The sequence below is a fragment of the Malus sylvestris genome, chromosome 3, assembly GCF_916048215.2.
Source record: "Malus sylvestris chromosome 3, drMalSylv7.2, whole genome shotgun sequence".
Lineage (NCBI taxonomy): Eukaryota > Viridiplantae > Streptophyta > Magnoliopsida > Rosales > Rosaceae > Malus > Malus sylvestris.
Window position 1 is genome coordinate 14,573,367 of NC_062262.1, and position 21,545 is coordinate 14,594,911.

General features: G+C 38.8%; 1 protein-coding gene and 1 pseudogene across 1 annotated transcript; both read right to left on the minus strand.

The window, feature by feature from the left end:
- Positions 1-351: 351 nt before the first annotated feature.
- On the minus strand, positions 352-5,478 carry LOC126615151 (uncharacterized; annotated as a pseudogene).
- A 130-nt stretch (positions 5,479-5,608) lies between these two features.
- On the minus strand, positions 5,609-8,358 carry LOC126615150 (pentatricopeptide repeat-containing protein At5g39710). Its single transcript, XM_050282906.1, has 2 exons — positions 7,153-8,358; positions 5,609-6,904 (listed from the first exon to the last, which is right to left on the minus strand). Exons 1-2 carry the CDS (start codon positions 8,227-8,229, stop codon positions 5,849-5,851), a joined length of 2,133 nt encoding a protein of 710 aa, XP_050138863.1. The 5' UTR covers positions 8,230-8,358; the 3' UTR covers positions 5,609-5,848.
- Between the last annotated feature and the right edge of the window lie 13,187 nt (positions 8,359-21,545).

Consider the following 21,545-nt stretch of genomic DNA (forward strand, 5'->3'; position numbering starts at 1 on the left):
TTATTGCGTGCTTCAAATGTCTGACTTAGAACTAACAATTTCCTCCGTTGGTGCAAAGTTCTTTTCCTTTGTTGGTAAATCTAGCATTCCAGTTGTGTAGAGAGTTTTTCAATACTCGTTTGTCCATTGTGTCGCCAACTAAGATCACATGTAAGCAAAAAGGGGGCCACTCACACCGCGTCAGCAAACTTTACGTTTATTGGTAATGTTAGGCTCGGAAGTTAAGTTGGCGGAGTTGAGTAAGTTTAGGTGGGGAAGTGAGGTTCAAATGATAGCCCCTCCAGTGAGCAAAACAATTAAGCCTAACTTTTATGTCGCAATCTAACAATTAATTTCAAGTAACATTCAAGATGCTCACTAATCTGCGCTCGGCCGCTGGCCATTCACATCTTCATTATGGTTTTTCGAAGTACATTATTGCACAATCATTCAAGAGCACACGAGTTTCTGACAAATACGAATCCTTAGAAACTGAGTACATGATACAAATATTAGCCAGACCCACATCAACCACAAATGCAGCATGAAACTTGACCGGAAAACTCATATTACCGTGGTCAAATGCCCCGCTAGCTTAGTCCATTTTCCTGGTCTCCATTCCCTGCTTCAAGGACTCCAACCTTTTCCTGCACAGTTATTGCAATGCTATTGAGGATACAGGTCCATACATTAGTTTTAGTTAGACTGTATGATGACAGGTGACGGGTGACGGGTGACGGCTCATCAAATATGAATCAATAGGCATGGTCGTGTGGATAATACACAGATTTAACTAAAATGAAAACAAAAACAAAACTGAATGAGTAACGGATTATAATTCATCAAATACCGAATCTATCAATCGATTATTTACACATTCAAAAAAAATAAAATAAAAAAAAAAGGAAATCTACAAAATGTCATCCTTTACCAGTAGATACATGTGCAGTAGAGAGCAATCAAGTATTGGTTGTCAACAAAAACTCCTTTCAAGAGTACTCACAAAAATGCAATTATTTGCAAGATAACTTACTTGGTATCTGTAAGGCGACCATGCAAACTCCATCTCTGGCGAAATCTGTCTATGCCTTCGAGTCCACTAGCAAGAATCAAGCGCCTATAGAAACACAATGAATTCCAAAGTCAATTGATGCTTAAGCTTCATATAAATATTGGGGAGACAGCAAGACATACTAAAACAATTATGGTTCTATAAAGCTAAAAAGACAACAATACCAGTGTCACCCATGGAACCGGGTAACCAGAAGACTGTTTAAGATTTCAAATATAACACCGGAATATGCAACTTTTATATCATTTAGCTCTCTACAAGGCTTGTCCACAGAACTTCAAAAAGGGTATAGCTTAGGCAGACAACCATGAAAATCATACTTGGAACTAAAGATTGTACACAACTCTGGAAATTTGAAATTTTTGTGAACCCCTGAAACATAACTAAAGCAAAAACAGTGCAGCAAGTCAAACTAACCATTCCCATCAGCAGATGCACAGCGCACATGAACGTGTAAAAGGTCGTACCCAGTGCACAAGGCTCCCGCTTTACGCAGGGTCTGGGAGAGGTGAATGTCGGCTAGCCTTACCCCCATTTATGGAGAGGCTGCTCCCAAGTCTCGAACCCGAGACCTACTGCTCATGGGCGAAGGCACTAGACTTGGGACATGAACGTGAGACTGCTCATGGGCGAAGTCTCGAACCCGAGACATGAACGTGTAAATGCAAATAAATCAAGGAACCATTATCTTGTCGTAGGGCCTACGGACTGAAAGATGACCTTATGCATGCACTCTAGACTTGGGAGGCATTAAGAAGTTAGGATGTAACTAAAGGACGATATTTCAAGAAGGGGAAGACAGAACAGAGCTGGAAGAGTACTAACAACAAAGCAAATAAGGTGGAAGCTAGGCTGACTGGTGAGGCCTACAACTCATTAAGGTCGTACCCAGTGCACAAGGCTCCCGCTTTACGCAGGGTCTGGGAGAGGTGAATGTCAGCTAGCCTTACCCCCATTTTATGGAGAGGCTGCTCCCAAGTCTCGAACCCGAGACCTACCGCTCATGGGCGAAGGCACTTGCCATCACACCAAGTGCGACCTCTTTGAGGCCTACAACTCATTGCTTGAGTTAAAAAACTACATGATAGTACGACTACCAAGCAAGGACCCCTTGACTAACCATTTGAGAACATACCTATCTAATGATATGACCTCTTTTTCGAGCTGAGAAGCTCTTTCCTTTGCTTCATTTAAAGGCATTGATAACCCTAATTTGCATTCACTGTCCTGAAGTCGTCTTCTTAGTTCTCTATCCTGCAATTCAGTACAAACAAAAACGAAACAGCAGAAAATCAAATTCTCAATCCTACCTCGATACAAGAAATGAACATTGGAGAGATGCAGAAGATAAAAATCATAGTAAATATCTCACCCTTGTTTCAGCGCACTGTTTATACATAACAAGCTCATCTTGACAGAAAGGCTCAATATCATTGATTTGCAGACCTGCAGTATAAAGCATAATCACTACAATATACTACATACCAACAAAACTTTATGGTCCAAGTCAACAAGATAAGATCTACAAGTTACGGCGGAGTTGTTCCAACTTCCAACAAGAAAGTACTATATCATCATAGGTATCTATGTGTCAATTTTTCCAACATTCAAGAAACTGATTCAGCCTATGTATAATTTTTAGGATGTAAAAAGGGAAAATACACCGAAAATTCAATCAACTTTTAGCATGTGCATGCGTAGATCCACCATTGGCATAGACTGGAAGAAGTTGTTAGACTTATACATACTGAATTTAGGGGTTATTGACAAGGAGTATGGATATTCCCAACTCCAATTATTTTAAATGCTTAACACGGAGATGGCCTACAGACAAGGAATTTGAAATACTTTCATTTTGAATTTTGGAAAAAACAGTTTCCTCAATCTCACAACAGAAATAAAAACCCGGAACTTACATAAAAATAGATTCCTCAAAACCCCATCACACAAGTCAACCTTCCAGCACATGTGAAGCAATTTCTGGTGGAATAACTGGTGATGGTGGGCCTGTCATCAGGTCATCGCCGACCAAAATAGTTTCCTCCGTACTTGGCTGTGAATCCACTGAAGCCCAAAAAGGTAACAACAAAATCCTGATTATAACTCAGTCAAAAATGTAGACAATAATCATTGCCTTGAAAATTCACCATCATTTCAACAATACAAAAAGGAAATTACAAAAGAAAAGAGATATTTCAGGACATGAAGTGTTTCGATTGAGGTAGATACTCAAAGCAAGAGCTCGTTATAAATTGTACAGGCAATAAATAAATAATATGATACTCGAAAAAAAGGTCATCAAGTAACTGTTTATAAGCAATGGTTATTCCACAACTCTTAATCAATTCAATAATGTGGAACAACCCCTTATAAACCATCCATCAATAAATTAGAAAAATTAGTAAAGTAAGATGGAACGAGCCCTTGTCGAAGAAAGAGTTTTCAAATTCCATTTCCAAGCCACCGGAACAAAAAATCTCAAAGCATCAAATAGCCTATGGAAACTGATGCCTCAGCATATTGCTACATATAGGCAAGTACACTAAAGAAAGAAATCATCTTGAGTGTAAGGAATTTTAGACAATGCGGGAAAATCCGACCGCTACCACAGAACACTAAGGTTTTAATTTTCGTCAAACTAACGCTTATGAGAAGTAAAAATTGTCACAACGAACACACATAAACTAGAGAGCAAGGTAGCAGTTTTTACACATACCATCCATGGCTGCTTTCTTGTTTTTGACTTTCGCCGACCAAAACCCGAAACCCAATACAGACTTAAGTGCCTAAAGTCAGCCAACCTGGAATTCAAAGAGAAGAAAGAAAATTGAGTAAAGTATACCTGTTGGAAACGTGGGTGGGGCATTTCATCAAACACCTTGCGGGCATTGTGAGTCATGTCCAAAACCAATCAAAGCAGATGGTAGAGAAAATGTGAGAAAAGAAGGAACCGGAAGGTTGTAGCAGAAATGGCAGCAAAGATTGATCAAAGCTACTCGTGGAGGTGGAGCGACTTCAATCACCAGAGACTGGTATATATTATGGAGGGAGAGAGCCGTTAAGATGGAGAATCATGAATTCTTGACTAGTGGGGGACTAAGAGAAGGACAATCATTGTCGATACTCGTCAATGAACCAAAACAAATAGGCTTCGTTGGGTATAAAGAATTCAATTGAAATGGAAAAGCAACTATTTACCAAAGAAGAGCTATTCGAGGATTAGAAGGGAAAAGTTTCTTTCAAGTATTCCTTGAGGAAATTGTAGCAATAGTCCATCAACTTTTAAAAAATTAATGCTCATAGGTCTCTTAACTCGTCAAAACATGCAACTATGATCTTTTTCGTCAATTCTATTAAAACTTGCGTCACTTCATCGTGATTATGCTCCAAATATCAATCAAATCACAGATCAGAAGTTGTATAGCATGGTTTCAACATCGTGAATTATCGTCTCTAAGTCTCTGTTCATTTCTCTTGTGCGAAAGTATCGAGGGCTTTGACTTGTTGATGGCTGGAGCCTTGTCCAGAGGATTTTCTCCATGATAATGGTCCAGAGGATTAATCGTAAATATGGTGCACGAATCAATTACGACCAAAGTGTGCTGATACGGCTCAATTCGACAATTTTAAGTTTCTCCAATATTTCACGTAAGAATCAGATTGTAAATGAGGATTCAGGTTAGCATTCCAAGCAAGGTGACACATTTGACAAGCACCACACTTTGTTTATCTCAACACTTGATAATATAGACTAGTTGAGAGTAACTACAGTTGGACATTCTTCTAAAGCGTACATATCAGGCAATACTCAAGATTTTTTTAGGATCATCGGTTAATACTAGCGTTGTACCGTAGCAATACATTCTTCTAAGATTATGAAGGTACTCGAATACGTGTGTGATATGTGTTTAAAATGGTATTCGAAGTCTGAAAATCAGAAATCTCTGAGACATCGGAACCTTTGTTTCAAACACCAAGTTACCCCAAGCCCTCAATTGGACACCCCCAAAACCAATTGAGAGTTGAGCATGGCAGCCGATATACTGTCCCAACGCAAATACTAGAACCGCAAGTGCTTGGAACCATGTCAAGTTCAGTGACATTTTCTTGCAATAAGAGCACCGAAACAGATTAAATTCCTGGTGCTAAACTTGTCGTTGCAATAAACAACAAAGTAAACACAAACAAGATTATTTAAAAGGGATAAATAAGTCGAGCAGAAAAAGTGCACGACTAGAGCCTGTGAACCCTAAACTTCTTACAGAAGCTGTGATGCTGTGTATGATAACTGTTCCAACAAAACCTATTAGGGCTTTTGTAACGCTTCCAAAACAGAATTTCTTGCCTTGCTACTCAGTCGAAATCTAGAATAATAATCCGCATTTGGAAAATGAGTTTTACATTAGTTATAATCACATAGTGAGTTGAAGATGAAGGTGAACCTGATAGTAGAAAAGGCCAATAGATGCATCGGCAACAACCCAATGTTATGCTTATTTGCCCCAAAGGTGAACCTGATGAATAAAGAAGATTGCAAGACTGAATCACCTTATGTCATTTAGCACATCAAAACAATTTATTACCAATTCTGGCTCCAAAACCCGAGTTGCATTCTGTCCATATGAGCATGGGAAATAAGGTAAATATCATAATATTGTAATGCACCGAACAGATTACGCTAACTCCTTTTATCTTACTACATGTGGCCAAACAGCTATGAATTCCTAAAGCTACAAAACATCTTAACAGCGGTCTCGCAGCCAAAATACTGTGAAGCATCTGCCGATGGCCATCAAACTATCTTCTCATTGAGGGCCTCCGGCGCCCAAAAGCTTGAGATGCCATTAGTGCCACCTTAAGTGGCTCTGATGCAGTAAAACCCTGGGCCACCATCAGGTCGTGTACCCTATGAGCATCCTGCACAAACCCACCAGCTATAAGCCCGTTTATGATCCTCTCAAACTCCTCTGAACCCAATTGATCCTTCTTAGCCTCCAATACTCCCAAAGCTTGGAGTGCCTTTTTCTCGACTCCAGATTTAGCATACATATCAAAAAGACCTATATGAACTTTCAGAGGAGGAGCCTCACCCTGCTCGGCAATTTTTCCCAATAGCTGCTCAGCTTCACCAACTAGCTGCAATTTACCCAACCAATCTATAAGAACGGAGTAAGTGGCAACTCCAGGCTCAAACCCATCCTTTTCAAGCTGCATTAACAGATTCAGCGCTTTATCCAGTAAATTCTTTTTTTCGTAAGCAGCTAGCATGCTTGCAGTGCATCTGTCATCAGGCCTGTGCCCAACTTTCATCATGTAATCGAAGTTGCTCCTTGCCTGGTCAGGGTCACCAGCTTTCCCGTATGCTTCAACAAGCAGTGTACAAGACTCCAATGTTGGCTGGAACCCTGCAAACTGCATAATATTGGCAATTCGTCCAGCTCCACCAATATCACCATGTTGCGCAAATGACCGAAGCAATGCCATGAAGATTTCTTTTGTGGGTTGGATATCTCTTGCTTCCATCTCTCTCATCAACGACTCCCCCAATTTTGGTTGGCCAGCATTTACATATGCCATGATCATCGAATTGTAGACCTTGACATCAGGTTTGAAGCCCTGGCTCCTTAAGCTTTCAAATGCTTGTTTGGCACCGTCAAGATTGCCTACCTTGCTGTACATGTGAACCAAACTAGTGGCAGTTAAAATATCAGGTATGATACCATTTTGATTCATCTTCTTCAAAATTCTCTCAGCATCTTCGACATGGTTCTCTTTTGCATGGGCATCAATGAGCATTGAGTAGTCACGAATGTTTGTCTGGAAGGATTTCTCATCCAATACGAGTTCTGCCACCTACAAAACAATTCCTATATACTCAACACCTAAAAATGAAATACATATATCTTATCAAGCCACATACATGCATAAACTCAACTCACCCCACCATATCCCTAGCATATTTTCATCAAAACAGTATATAACCTCATACATTATTTTCATAAAATTGCAGCAGATAACAAAACCTACATTTTGATAACGAATGTAACGGATATAGCAAATAATATCCAACCAAGGAGAACAAAAAATAGTGTAGTGTGTACCTTGAAGTATAATGCAGTGTTTTGCTCTTTCAACCTATTAAGCAAATTGAGCCAATCAACCCGACTAGGTTGAAGTAGCTCTACCCATTCAGCTAAAAGCGGAGACTGGTCATCCGCCACATTCGATTGAATAATATTCTCAGTAACCAATTTGCATTTTCCGGTTATGGGTTTCGGTTCCTGAGGCCAAGTGATCTCTTCAGCCTCATGGATTCTATTAGCCACATCAACCCACTTGGGGTCAGACAGATCAAGACCATAAATGTTGTACTTGATCTTCCCTCGCCTCTTGGGAAGCGAAACAACCTTAGACTTCACCTCTTCCCCTGTGGTTTCACCTTGCATTCCCTCTACTTCCTCCCCTGCTTCCTCCGCCTTCTTGTCCTCCTCTCGAAGCCGCTCCAAGCTCTGATAAAACTCAGCCTCCTCCATCTTCTCCTGAGCCCACTTGAACCTCAGCTCCCTAAGCATATCCCCTCGAATTCCGACTTCACCGGCGAATCTACACATCTCCTTCACCTCCTCTTCCTGCAAAAACCCCTTCATTTTCTCCTTCTTCGCTTCCCTCCTCATGTCCTCCAACACCGTATTGCTCACCTCCCACACTGTCTTCCACAAATCCTCACTAAAATCATCCAATGGCGTCGACCCTGACGTGCCCAGCATCTGCTCAATGCCGCCCTTCTCCATCTCCGCCACAACTCTCTCAACAATAATCAACAGCATGCCGTCGAGGGTAGCCTTATCGGAATCCGGGTACGATTCGGAGAGCTTCTGCCGCATGATCCACACGAACCGGGACAAGAAATCGTTAACGGCTCCGTCTTCCTCCTGCTCGGAATCCTCGGAATCAACCGCCTGAGCTTGAGCAGAGTGCATGAATCGGTGAAATGGAGAAAAGAGTTTTGGGAAATTAGGGTTCTTGATGGGTTTAGAGCCGCCATAGCTCGGTGGACGAAACGTCAGAGGAACTGGGTCTGCTGCTATGGTTGTGAAAGCATAGAGCGATCGCAACCTTCCCCTGATAACTGAAGCATTGGTTAACGCTTGCCCGGAAATCAAGTGCCGCAAATTCATTTCTCAGAAAAGAGAGATGCTGCCTGCTGAGAGACTCTGAGGAGAGGGCTTTTAGGGTTTTACCTTTAATTTTTTTTTTCTTTTTTTTAATTTCGTAGGGTTTTGCTCTCCGTTAATGGGTTATTATTGATTTGAACCTTAATCTGTTCTTTAGTCTCATGTTATCCCTAAAAATGAATTTATCTCATTTTACCACTCAAAATTATAAAGATCGAGTCCTTTCATCCTATTTGGGGCGGTCTAAAAATTTTATGCCTCGCCAATCATATAGCTTATCTTTTCAATGTAAAATATTCAGACTGTCTTTTTATTTAAGTTCGTTACAATAAATTAAGCTGAAACGACTTCTTTCTCTGGGGTTCAGTGGATCAAATAATCTTGGCCATTCAATTTAATCTTGCGCCTAGGAAGCACTTTTAAGTTAAAAACAAAAAAAAAATCCTAGAAAAATATGACCATTGAGATCACTTCAATCAGCGCTCCGACTCTTTGGCCTCTAGAGTCACCACCATTAGATCAATCATGACCAAATCGAAGACGATGCAATTGCAGCCCAAAGTTAAAGAGGTGGAGAAGGTTGAGAAGCCAAAAGTGAAGTTCAAGAAGCTCTCAGATCTTCTAAACCTCAAGGAGAAAATGACACCCAACAAAGAAGAAGGTGGAGGCACTAGAGAAGCTGAAGCACGTGTCGAAAGACTTTTAGGTGAAAGACGACTCGACAAAGAGGAAAGACAATGAAAAGGCGCTACAGGCAGTTGTGAAAAGATGGAAGCTTCCTAGCCGCAAGATTAAATTGAATGGCCAAGATTGCTTGATTCTCTAACTCCGGATAAAGTGATCCATAAAGGATCTCAATATGAAATGACTTGATTTTACCAAATTTTAGTGAACAAAGTGAGATTAATTTCAGAGATAAATCAATAATAAGCCTCTTTTAATATAAAACCATTTTTACTTTATTTTATTTTGTGTTGCAAAAATTAGATAGTCAAAATTAGGCTCATTAAGTCTCGAATTTTCGTGCTTGCAAGTATATGAATCAAATGACCGTATAGCATATAAGCACGGACATCCCACAAAGATCAAATTGATTCTAAAAATCTTACTAACTAAATTGAAACAAATTGTAATTGAGAAGCTTTAATGGAAAATAGAGAAAATTTGAATTAAACTAAAAATGAAATATGACTTGAAAATAAAATGCATGAAATATTAAAATTAAAAACATAAGAAAAGAAGACATAGGGCATCCGAATTCACCGTAACCTATTCTACTTAATTCCCTTAATATGTTATGCTCAAGTAAATCCTCGATATTGATGATCGATTTTCCCTAAATTATTCAATGGTCGTGGCATCTGATTGCATCAAAAGTATCCTTCCTTGTTAACCCTCTATGGCATCAGATGAATTTAAACAAGTAAGAATCCGTTAAGCTCTATGGAAATCGTTGAAAAATCACACAAACCCTAATTGCATGGCATCTACAAATAGATGTTTATGGTATTAATTGCAAGAAGCTAAACCCAAGTTAAGTATGACATGACACACCCCAACCTAAATCAGGGCGTGATGGCCGTCACGTGAGGGTGGCGTAACCATGTGCACAGTGCGGAAGCAATAATGATATGGAGAAATACGAGTGAATAAAAAAAAACCAAACTACTAAAAGTACTAGATAAGATAAGGTAGTGTGAGATTAAGTGTGAAATACACGATCAGAGCATAAATAGCCTAAGTGCAGTCCGACTGGACAAGTACTAATTATACAACACCCAAAGGTGATCCTACATTTGTGATGTTCTGTCAGAACTACCGTCGAAATCCCCGTGAGCCACCAAAGCACTTCTACCTAAAACCTGGAGGGGTGCAAAACAGAAAGTGTGAGTGGGCAAAAACAAAGCTTTTCAAATTCATTTCATTTATCAAAAGCGATAACCCCTAGCCGTAAAACCTATATAATTTCCCAGAAAAATAAGATATGCTATATCAGAAATCAAGCTCAGGATGAAAATCCATAGAAATATATCATGTCAAAGTATCTCAATGAAATGCTAAAAGTAATCTAGTTAAAATATATCAATGCCATATATCATATCAGTCGGATCCACCTAATGTGACCTACCCGGCTGAGTCTTTAACTCATAACCAATCTCAATCATATCAAATCCTGCACAAGAGTCGAAACCACCTAAAGTGGTCTGTACGACAAGACTAGGTGTAAAATAAATATACTCTAGTGCTACGATCACGTGAAGACTGTGCGAATGATCGCAGGTCACCTACGAGTTGGAACCACCTATAATGGTCTGTACGACAAGCATGTGCACCTAACTTGGATCCAAGGTGAGCATATGGTACGGGAGGTGAACATCACGTGAAGGACTGTGCCATAACTCTGGGTGGGAGCACTAACACTGGGATGTAGGTTTATGAGCTCTCGATGCATCACATCATATCTTGCATAACTAATCTTTAATTTATGAACTTACCTGGCACTTACTTGTGCGTCCACAGCACCAATCATAAATATATGCAACTACTAATGCATAAATAAAATAGGCAGATACTTTGCATAGCATTTCAAAATGTATAATCATTCAAATTCATTTTCTGGAAAAAATCTCAAGTATATAGGTATATACGGAAAACCAAAAGCCTATTCACTGGTATGTCAAAGGGTTGTAGCCCTCGAGCCTCGATTGATGGCGCTCGTCCTCTGAATAGGTCTCACCTATATGCGAAATAACTAAATAAACGTTAATTAAAGCACATAACCAAAATTAACTAATAATTTCTCATACATTGGTCAAATGGGGTATGTGAATATACCACCAAGACCTACTCAACCTCAGGAACATCCCCATATTTTTAGAAAAAAATTTCGAGCACCCACGCGCCTTCACGTGCCGGCCAAGGCACAACCAGACATGTGGCCCACGCGCAGGCACGTGCTTGGCACACCAAACGGATTCCCTAAAGGCGTTAGGGAATATTCCGTTAAAAATCAGCATATACCGTTATAATTACCTGACGGCGTTAGCATATTCCGTCAACTTTGACGGAATATTCTCCTCCTTCCTTGGTTCGCTGGAGTCTGGCGCCGATGTCACTGCTATCATCGAAAACTGGAAAAATCTTTAAAACTTCATATCTTCTTCGATTCTCAACCAAAATTCATGAATTATATACCAAAATGAAGCTTAGGACTAGAAGAACAAGACCTTACCACTTTTAGGACCTAAAACCTGCAAAATCTCGATGGGAAAACCTCAAAACTCCAGCCACCTCTGCAACTCCGCGAACTGGGATTTCCCGACGTCCAAATCACTTCAAAATTCTTCCCCGAGCTTCATGAAGATGTTCTAAAGCTTCCTGGGGTCTTAAAACTCACTGAAATGTCCACAATCACGATCGAATAAACATTGCTCTAAAACTAGGTTCTTTAGAAAACGAGGTCTTCACGTCCAACCAACACTAAAGATCAACTCCTAAGGTTGCAAGGAGCATGAAAACAACTTCCAAAACCCCGATCCGTGAATGGATAGCTAGGGTAGGAGTTGTCAGTACGGTCGTACGAAAAATGGAGAAAAACCGAGAGGGAATGAGAGAGAGAGAGAGTCAACGGGAAAGCATGTGGGAGGGTGTGTGTGTGGTCCAGCTTTGGGTTACTAACAACAACAAAACCGTTAACTTTAAGTTCCAAAAACTTAGGAACTAACTAGATTAGTCTAAAACCCAAACTCAAACCACACCACTACACAATGTGCTCAACGTCCAAGGGTATAAAAGAAATTTCCACACTATCGAGGATAAAATAATATATACATTCGGGACAGGCTGACACATGACATCTACTCTAACTTGCATCAAATCAACTTAACTAAAACTTAGATGGTGATCAAGCATCTAAATAAATATCAAGCGCATTACAAATAGCAAATGATACTCAATATGGAATAAAAACTTGATAATAACAATGCCACAAAGCAATTAAGTATTCATGATCAGGCTACATCGTAACCTTAGCAAAGAAAAGAAACTAGAAAAGCTCTCCCCTCTTCTCTTCCTTGCCACAACCCCGTATGAAAAATGATGTTATTTGGTGGATTGGTGGCTTAGTAACTCACAATGGAGAATCAATCTCCATATAAAGACCCGCGACAAAGACAAGAAAAAAAAAACTAATTAAACCAAACTAAAATCCTAACTAATGCACTTTAAGTTTTTATTAAATAAAAATAAAATAAACAGAAATAATAAAAACAAATAATGATGTCGCTCCTTAAATCCATTGAATAGCACTCTCTATGTCCATTTGATTTCCAAAACCGTTGCAATCTCATCTGCTTGTTGTAACGCATATGTCTTGGTACAGTTAATTAGCCTCTTGCTCCATTGAAATTACTCTACACATCCAAAAAGCTTAGGGCTTGTTTGGTACTCTATTTGAATCCAACTTTTTAAACTCAATTTTTTTTTAAGTTTTAGGCCTTAAAAACTTGTTTGGTATGACTATTTTAAAAAATTGAACTCAAGACTAACTCAAAAATATAGTTTATTCTCTAAAAACATAAAAAGTGAGTTTTTAGAGTTTTTAAACTTAAACTCACTCATTTTTTTTCTCTTCCTTCTCCCCTCCCACTCCAAATCCATCTCTCTTTTTTCTTCTTTCTCTTTCCACTTTTTTTTACCTTTTTCGTCTCTCTTCCAATCCGCTATCTTCATTCTCTTGGTTCTTTCTCTCACTCCTCTTCCTCTTTATCATGTCTGATCCTCTCCCTTCTTTCTCTTTCCTTCAATCATCTCTTACTTTCTTTCCTCCTCTCTCGTATTTCTCCCTCTCTTGCGACCCCCTCTTTTTAGATCTTTTTGTCTAGTTTAAATCACAAACCAATCTAGGGGTGGGTTCAAAAAATCGAAAAATGAAAAAAAACCGAAAACCGAACCGAACCGAAACCGAAAAAGTCGAACCGAACGAAAAAATCGAACCGAATTGAAAAAACCGAACCGAACCGAATTCTTTTGGTTCGGTTTGGTTTTAGTGATCTAGAAACCGAACCGAACCGAATTAATTAAATTATTTTTTTTATTTAATTATTTGTTTTGGGTATTATTTTCTAAACCCAATTTGTAAGTTAAAATGTGCAAAACCTAATGTGTTGCCAAACTTTAAGCTCAAAATATTAAAAAAATGCCTATAAAAACTCTAAACCCTAACCTATTATTTCTACCCCATATAAGGCTCCGGAACAAAACCTCCTCCTAAAGTACCTACTTCCATCTCCATAGCACTGTCTACTTCTGCCCCAGCTTTCCTTTCCAAATCTACTCTCATATAACATGTAACAGAATCCATAAAAATTTATGTCAGGTAGATTACTTGCGTAATTTGTGATGGAAAAGAATCCAACACACACTAAATAAATCCACCTACGCATTACTTTTTCTAATTAAGTTGTCAACATGCATTTACAAGCAAACAACCCTGATCTTTGAACAACATCATACAATTTAACTTTTCTAAGTCATTTGTACGATTTTTGTGTTGTGAGGTTGTTAGTTTGGACTTTGGAAGACTTGATTGATGATTTTAGTTCAACTTTAAATGTTTATTTTCATTGTCTTTGATTCTAGTTTGAATGTTTATGTTATGATTGTGTTAGAGATGTTAAAATTTAAAATTTCAATGTTTTTCATTTTTTGAAAAAAAAAAAATGGAAACCGGACTGAAACTGAACTGGAAAAAACCGAACAAAAAAAAACGAAAAAAATGAACTGAACCGAACCAAACAGAAATTTTGGTTTGGTTTCGATTTTGGCAAAAATCCAAACCGATTTGAACCGAACCCACCCCTAAACCAATCACCTTTTTAAATCTTAAAGAAAATTATTTTCAAGAAATGTTCTTAAGAAATGTTTTGAGAAATGATAAAATTTTTAAATAGGATACCAAACAGACCCTTATTTTTCACTTTATTTTTACATAACTCAAATATTGAATGTCTATGAATTAAAACAAAATAAATTAATGCATTTAACTAATTCATTTATACAAACGAAGTAAACGATAAAATATATACGAGAATATGCACCCATCCTTCTGTCGCCGAAGGTTTTAGACACCCGCAGTCTCTTTCATTTCATCTCTATCGTCTCCGTCGGCCCCTAAAGATTTCTATCAAATTTCGATCCATTCGAGTCGCTGTCGACAGCCCGACTTCACTCTTCTCCCCGTCGTCTTTCACTGTCGAGCCACCGCTGCATTACTTTTTCGGCCGTTTTGCAGGTACAGTTTAGATTTCTTGAAATTTTCTATTTTTCTTTGGTTTAAATTTTGGCGACAAACATGAAATATTTCTGAAATCCTGTAATTATGAGCATTCACTGGCGATTTGATGTCTGTGCTATACAAAACTGTAGTAAAATCTTTCTGGGTTTTTATAATTTGCATAAATTAATTATTTCTTCCCAATGAATTTTGTAATTTTTGTTTGTATAGTTGCACTTTCTCATTGTATAGGAAAGCATCATTTGCGATACGAATCTCGGTTAGGGTTAGAGAAGTGAGAATCCACTCTTTCATAGGTGTGGATGGATATTTGTTCTTGAAGTATTTCTTAAAATGGGCCATTTTAAGGATGGATCGCGGCATTGTTGTTCGATTTTTTTATCGCTGTGAATTAGATTTGAATATCATTGAGCTTCTTTTTCATCTGTTCCGTAAAACATATCATCCAAGTAACTACATTGACTTGAATCGACCTCTGGAATAATGCTGAGAAGTACGATACAGAAGTAATGACCATTTTAGTTCACTTGTATGCTAGTCGGACTGTAGAGTTTAGGGTTATGTGTGATTTGACCTGGTTTGGAGTTTGATTATATGTTGGTTTTGAGATGCTCAGGAAGGTCCTCAAGGGGTCAGCAGTAAGCGTTGCTTGTTAGAGTTTGACAGAGATGAAAACGGTGGTGGGGATGGTGGTTTCCAATAAGATGCAGAAATCAGTGGTGGTGGCAGTGGACAGGCTGTTCCATCACAAGCTCTACAACCGATACGTGAAGAGGACCTCCAAGTTCATGGCCCATGACGAGCACAATCACTGCAACATTGGCGACCGAGTATGTCTCTGTCTCTGTCTCTGTCTCTCTAATTATTTAATTCTTATTAATTTCATCATAAGCAAACTATTTCATCAGGTTCAATTGGATCCCTGGAGGCCTCTGAGCAAGCGCAAGCATTGGGTTGTGGCTGAAATCCTCACCAAAGCACGCATCTACCAGCCTCCTGTACCATCAGATTCACCTTCAGCTTCAACTCAGTTTAATTCTTAAGGTATTGTTCATTCCAACTGCTATTATGTTTCCTTTCTTCAACTACGATTAGCTCTTTTTTCGAAGTTGGTTCGAATACTCCATAGTTCACCTTTTTCCGTAAACCCTTTGCCAACACAAGACTCCTAAATGTAAGTTTTGAAGTCCCAAAGCATTTTCGAGACAAATATGAACCATTCTGACATTTAGAACTATAATCTCTCCTTCATTTTGTCTGGCAGGTGAAATTTTTTTATGGCCATCCTAGAGTTTGACAAGACGTTAGACCCAGTATTTTTTGAGTATTTTTTTTGTATGGGTGAATGTTTTCTCTTACAATCCAGAACCTAATCGTGTACTGAATTTTCAAACCAGATACTCTGGATAAATCCCATAATTGCATCAATGTTCATTAAGAGAAGTCTTTTTGATGGAATTCAATATTTAAGTTGTGATACTCTTCAAACAAACGAAAAATGTCGTTGTACTCCCGCTTTCACAATGAAAAGTATGACGGGATGATTGGCGTATACTTTGATAAATTTCATCGACGCCTGTATTCATCTCCACAGTCGCCAATCACTTGAAGGAGATTCTTCCCTTTCTTTGTGACTTCCTTTATGCTGCTTCTATCTTCCTCGTCAAGTGTAAGCGAAAACACAGCGTTGCAGTCTTGGATGTGTTCCGACAACCCGAAAACTTCTGATTTAGTAGTCGAACTTTACCTGATCTAGAACGTATTTCACAGCAACGTTGGCGATCGAGACCCCATGTTTAGTAGCAATGCCTTTGAGTGTCTGAAGAAGAGCTTGGAAAAGGCTCCAACCTCTCCAGGCATCGACCATCTGCCACACATTACAAATGGAGTAAGAATGGATCGAAACAGATAAAAAATGCACATAACATATTGATCGAGTTCAGGACTCCATACCCGTTTATACTTTTGGGGGGAGGGAGTATTTAACGGAGGCCCGGCAAAAGGAATGTTCACGTGATTAAAAACGATGAAAACATGGAAAGTCCACCTAGAAATGTTTGCCATATTTTGCATCGAGAAAAGATATTCATACCAATGAAACTGAAGCATGTCCAAGGAAGCCACATCCATTCTCTTCACTGTCCCTTACATAACTACTTGTCATCTTAACAGGCGGTGGCACCCATTTCGTAAGGTGAGCAAAAGTATAATATATCTATTCAATGCGACACACACACACACACACGAGAAAATGACAACCAATGCATATACATGCACGGCACACACACAATGAGCTATTGATAATTCAGTGCTACACATATATCTGCCATATCAAAAGTGATGACTCCAGCATCAGCATATTTAAGCATAGCATCAACTCCATTGTCTCTATCAATTCGATCCCAGCTGCCGCTCGTCTGCCACATCCCATTAACAACCAGACAAATGTGTAACGAATCCTTGCCATTCTTAACCACAACTTGTCAGTCATCTTCAGTTAACACACCCTGAATTGGCCTCGGACTGAAATTTTGAATTTTTTTGGTTGTCTTCCTTACTTGATCGAACTAAACGTAAATTTGCTAAGAGAGTTATGGTGCAACAACTCTGCCATTGCAAATGGGACAGCCTAAATAGGCCAATAAATCGACACCAACCCGGTTTCTCTTCTTCTACATCAATTTTACACACAGTAAAGATTATCTTGTCAGTAGCTCTCCAGCCTCTCCTCCCCCATTGATTTTACTTTTATTTGTTTTTTTTATTTTTATGAACAAACCATATTAGCTACACGGGGTGGGGGAGCATGCTAAGCCTCACAACAGGCCAACCATAATAATGTGATTCAAATTCACCTTTGACGAGAATCAAACCTAAGATTTCTCACTTACACGTGAAGAAGAATAAACTACTAAGAGGCTCCTTTTATTTGGTTTTTTTAATATTGGGTTTTTGCAAAGTGTAGCAGTTTTACACATAAGCCCCTCTCTTGTTGCATATTTTCAAATATTTAAAACCAGAATCCAACAAATTCATATATTATCTAAGGGTACTATTGTAAATGAGGTACTACTATTTTACCAAGCCAACCATTGAGTACTTTCCGCGTAAGCACATCCCTTAGTGTAAATCGGGGTTTGACTTTGTTTGACTTAGGGCTGGTTTTGGTATTGCTGTGCTTTGAAAAAAAGCTGCTGTGAGAATAAGCGACTGTGAAATAAATCAGCAGAGTGTTTGGTAAACTTTTTTGTAAAAGTGCTTTTGGAAAAAAAAGCAGTCTGATAGTGGGTCTTTTTATTAAAAGAGCACTGTAGCTCCGTGTGCTTTGAAAAAAAGCCAGTTTTCCAAAGTTGCAAATAGCAGCTTCAGCTTTTTCCTTTGATTTTAGCTTATTCTCATAGCAGCTTCCAAAATAAGCCCTTTTTTTTTTAGTTTACCAAACACCTAAAACCCTCACAGCTTTTTTTCATGGGTGTTTTTTTTTCAGGCACCTCACTCCCAAATCACCCCTTACAGTGGTCGGCCATGTCGAAGGCGGAGAGGCCAGCGTCGGCGTAGCGGAGCATGGCCTCCACAGCGTTGTCTCGATCGATTCTTCCCCAGCCATCGCTCGTCTGCCACATTCCGTTAAGGACTCGGCATATGTCCTGGGAATCGTTCTCGTTCTTCACCGTGACTCGGTGGGTCTCGCAGGTGACCTGAGTTGCCTCGCCGCACCTTACAGAGTTGGCTCGGAGCCTGGGTCTGGGTAGCTCTCGCCGAGTGGAAGCCTGGGTGTTTGTGGATTTGAACGATGTCGGGTTACCTAAGCCGCTGTGTAAATGACAAGTTGCCATTTTTTAGTGTAACAGCAACAGAAGAAGCGAAGCAATTGGCGGAATTGAAAAGGATAAGGCGTCCGCTTTCAATATGTGTGGTTATTCTTACGGAAGGTGTAGGGTGTTGCGTTTTTTGAAAACAAATTGATTTTGTTGGGCTTTTAAAAATAATTAACTATAGCATCTTAGTACTACATTTTATGAGTATTTATCTTTAGCGGTAAATGAAATGTTTTAGTTAGATTCTCATCAAAGACGAATTTGAACCATATTATTGCTAAGTTTGTTATGGGGGCAAAGCCCACTCAGCCGCTCCCCACACTCTTCGTCATGTACATGGCTTCTAATTTTTGCCACAACATATTTGTTAATTCCCTCATCACAAAATACTTCTGAGTTTTTGCAAGGCATAACCGAATTGTGGAGTAAGCCCATAAATTTATTTTCTCTCATTTCGACTTTGACATTGCTTCCGGCTTATCTCTCATAGCGGCAAGTAGATATTGTTGAGCCAATACATCCTTGACCTCACATTGTCACATCCTGAAGTTGTTTGTGCCATCAAACTTTTCCACTTCAAACTTTGCATTTTGCATTGTAGTTTTTGAGTTGCTTCCGAAAGGATTCTCATCTTGTTTGTCTAACATCTTTAGCAACTAGACAGTACCTAATAGCAACCAGTGCTCTGATACCAATTGTTGTGCTAGGATAGCAACATTCTAATTGGAAACCAACTCAAGCTAACCCACATGAAATATAACAAATGAAATGCAAGAACGAAAATAAAAAATACACTAAGATTTTAACAAGGTTCTTCAACAACCAGTGTAACTGGAGTATGTCCTAGGAGCAGTAGGAGCTCATCGATAATCTACTATCAACCAAATGGGATTATTTACAAAGTGTTTTGGCAATCTCACAATCTAAAACCCCAGTACACCCAATAACTCTCACTTACCAAAGAAACAAATAAAGAATGAAATATAATGAATAATTTTATCTTTATACAAAGCTCATAGCTAATACACAAATACAACTTTGATTGAGTGAGTGCTAACCAAAGAGAGGAGCACATTTTCTTCCTCTCTCCAAAATGTGGCTACGACACCTTTTAATCTCTTCCTCTCTTTTTTTGCTGCTGCTTCTAAAACAAAAGGGCAGCAACTGCCCTAATGACCCTAGCCACATCACGTGTGTAACAAAAGACCCAATTATGTTGAGCTGTTGGGTCAATAAGTGGCCCATTACAATTTGGCCACCAATTCAACAATCTTCACATTGGCCAAATTCCGAAAGCACCATGATGAGCCAAACAAACATAATCAATAATCAACACAAAACCACTCTCAAATACTAGCAAAAGAATAACTTATATCGAGCCAAATGCTACAAAACTCATATCGCTCAACATCTTCTTTATATAAGCAAAATGTGAGCCAAGTTCAAGCAATGAACAAACTTGGCTACACCAACAACCTTAGTTAACATATCAGCATGATTATCTTTAGTTGGAATCTTCTGGAGAATGATCTCCCATTCACCAACAACTTCACGAACAAAGTGATAATGCACATCTATGTGCTTGGTCCTCGCATGATGAAATTGATTAGCCAAATAAATGGCACTTTGACTATCACAATGTACCTCAACCTGCTTCTAATCAACCCTTAAATCTCTAATAAGTCCATGCGTCCAAATGGCCTCCTTTATAGCTTTAGCAACTGCCATATATTCAACCTCTGTAGTAGACAAGGCAATAGACAACTGCAAAATAGACTTCCAACAAACTGGCCCTTTAGCCATAGTAAACACATAGCATGTAGTAGACTTCATTTTGTCCAAGTCAATTGCATAATCTGAATCAGCATAACCAACTTCAAAGTTGCCAATACCAAAACCATCCCTCTTAAATCATAAACCAACATCTCGAGTACTATGAAGATACCTCAATATCCACTTAGTTGCATGCCAATGCTCTTTACCAGGATTGTGCATATATCGACTCACCATACCAATTGCATGAGCAATATCTAATCTAGAGCATACCATTGGACATATCAAACTACCAACCAAATTTGCATATGGTACATTTTTCATTTGCAACTTATGTTTATTAGTTTTAGGACATTGTAGAGAACTTAATTTAAAATGAGGTGCTAAAGAGGTACTAACCGGTTTGGTTGAATCATGAACTCCAAACTTCCAAATCAATTTCTCAAGGTATTGTCTTTGATTCAAGCATACAAAACCCTTCTCTCTATCTCTAGCAATCTTTATGCCAATGATCTTTTTCGCTTCACCAAGATTCTTCATCTCGAACTCATTCTTCATTTGCTTCTTCAATTTCTCAATATCTTTGACATTCTTTGAGGCAATCAACATATATCAACAAATAAACGTAAGACCCATCTTGCAACTTCTTGAAGTACACACAATGATCATAATGACTTCTATAATAATTCTGGCCTCTCATAAATTTATCAAACCTCAAATACTATTGTCTTGGAGATTGCTTCAAGCAATAAAGTGATTTCTTCAACTTACAAAACAAATTCTCCTTCTCTTTCACTTTATACCAATCCGGTTGACACATGTAGACTCTTCATTCAAATCACCATTTAGGAAAGTGGCCTTCACATCAAGTTGTACAAGCTTAAGATCATATTGTGCAACAAGAGCTAACATAATACCAATTGAAGAGTGCTTCACAACTGGAGAAAAGATTTCATTGTAGTCAATGCATTCCTTTTGTGCTTACCCTTTAGCAACTAATCTTGCTTTGAATCTCACATTGCTTTTCTCATCAACACCTTCCTTTTTGGAATACACCCATTTGCAAGTGATAGCTTTCTTACCCTTTTTGGCATACACCCATTTGCACCACTTCTTCCTTTCTTCACTCTCAATAGCTTCCTCAAAATCAGATGGACTCTTATCAGTGATAATAGGAAGAGCAAAAACAATAGCCACTATACTGAGCTGGCTTGGTAATATGTCTCTTTCCTTTATTCTTGGCAATAGACTCTTAAGGTGAAACATGCTTTTCATCTTGAATAGAATCTTCAAGTTCAACTTCTTCAACATCCTTTTGGTCTCCCACTTCTTCACTCGTAGTGGCTTCGACATCAGAGAAAATAGGAGTTGAAGTATTAGAGGCAACTTTCTCAAGCTCCTCATGTTGGACATCTTTCATATTATTCTCATAA

Excerpts from the sequence above, each read along its gene's own strand:
- LOC126615150 (XM_050282906.1), bottom strand. The coding sequence starts at position 8,229 with ATGAATTTGCGGCACTTGATTTCCGGGCAAGCGTTAACCAATGCTTCA. Across the intron at positions 6,905-7,152 it reads ACACTGCATTATACTTCAAG|GTGGCAGAACTCGTATTGGA; the intron begins GTACACACTACA and ends ATTGTTTTGTAG.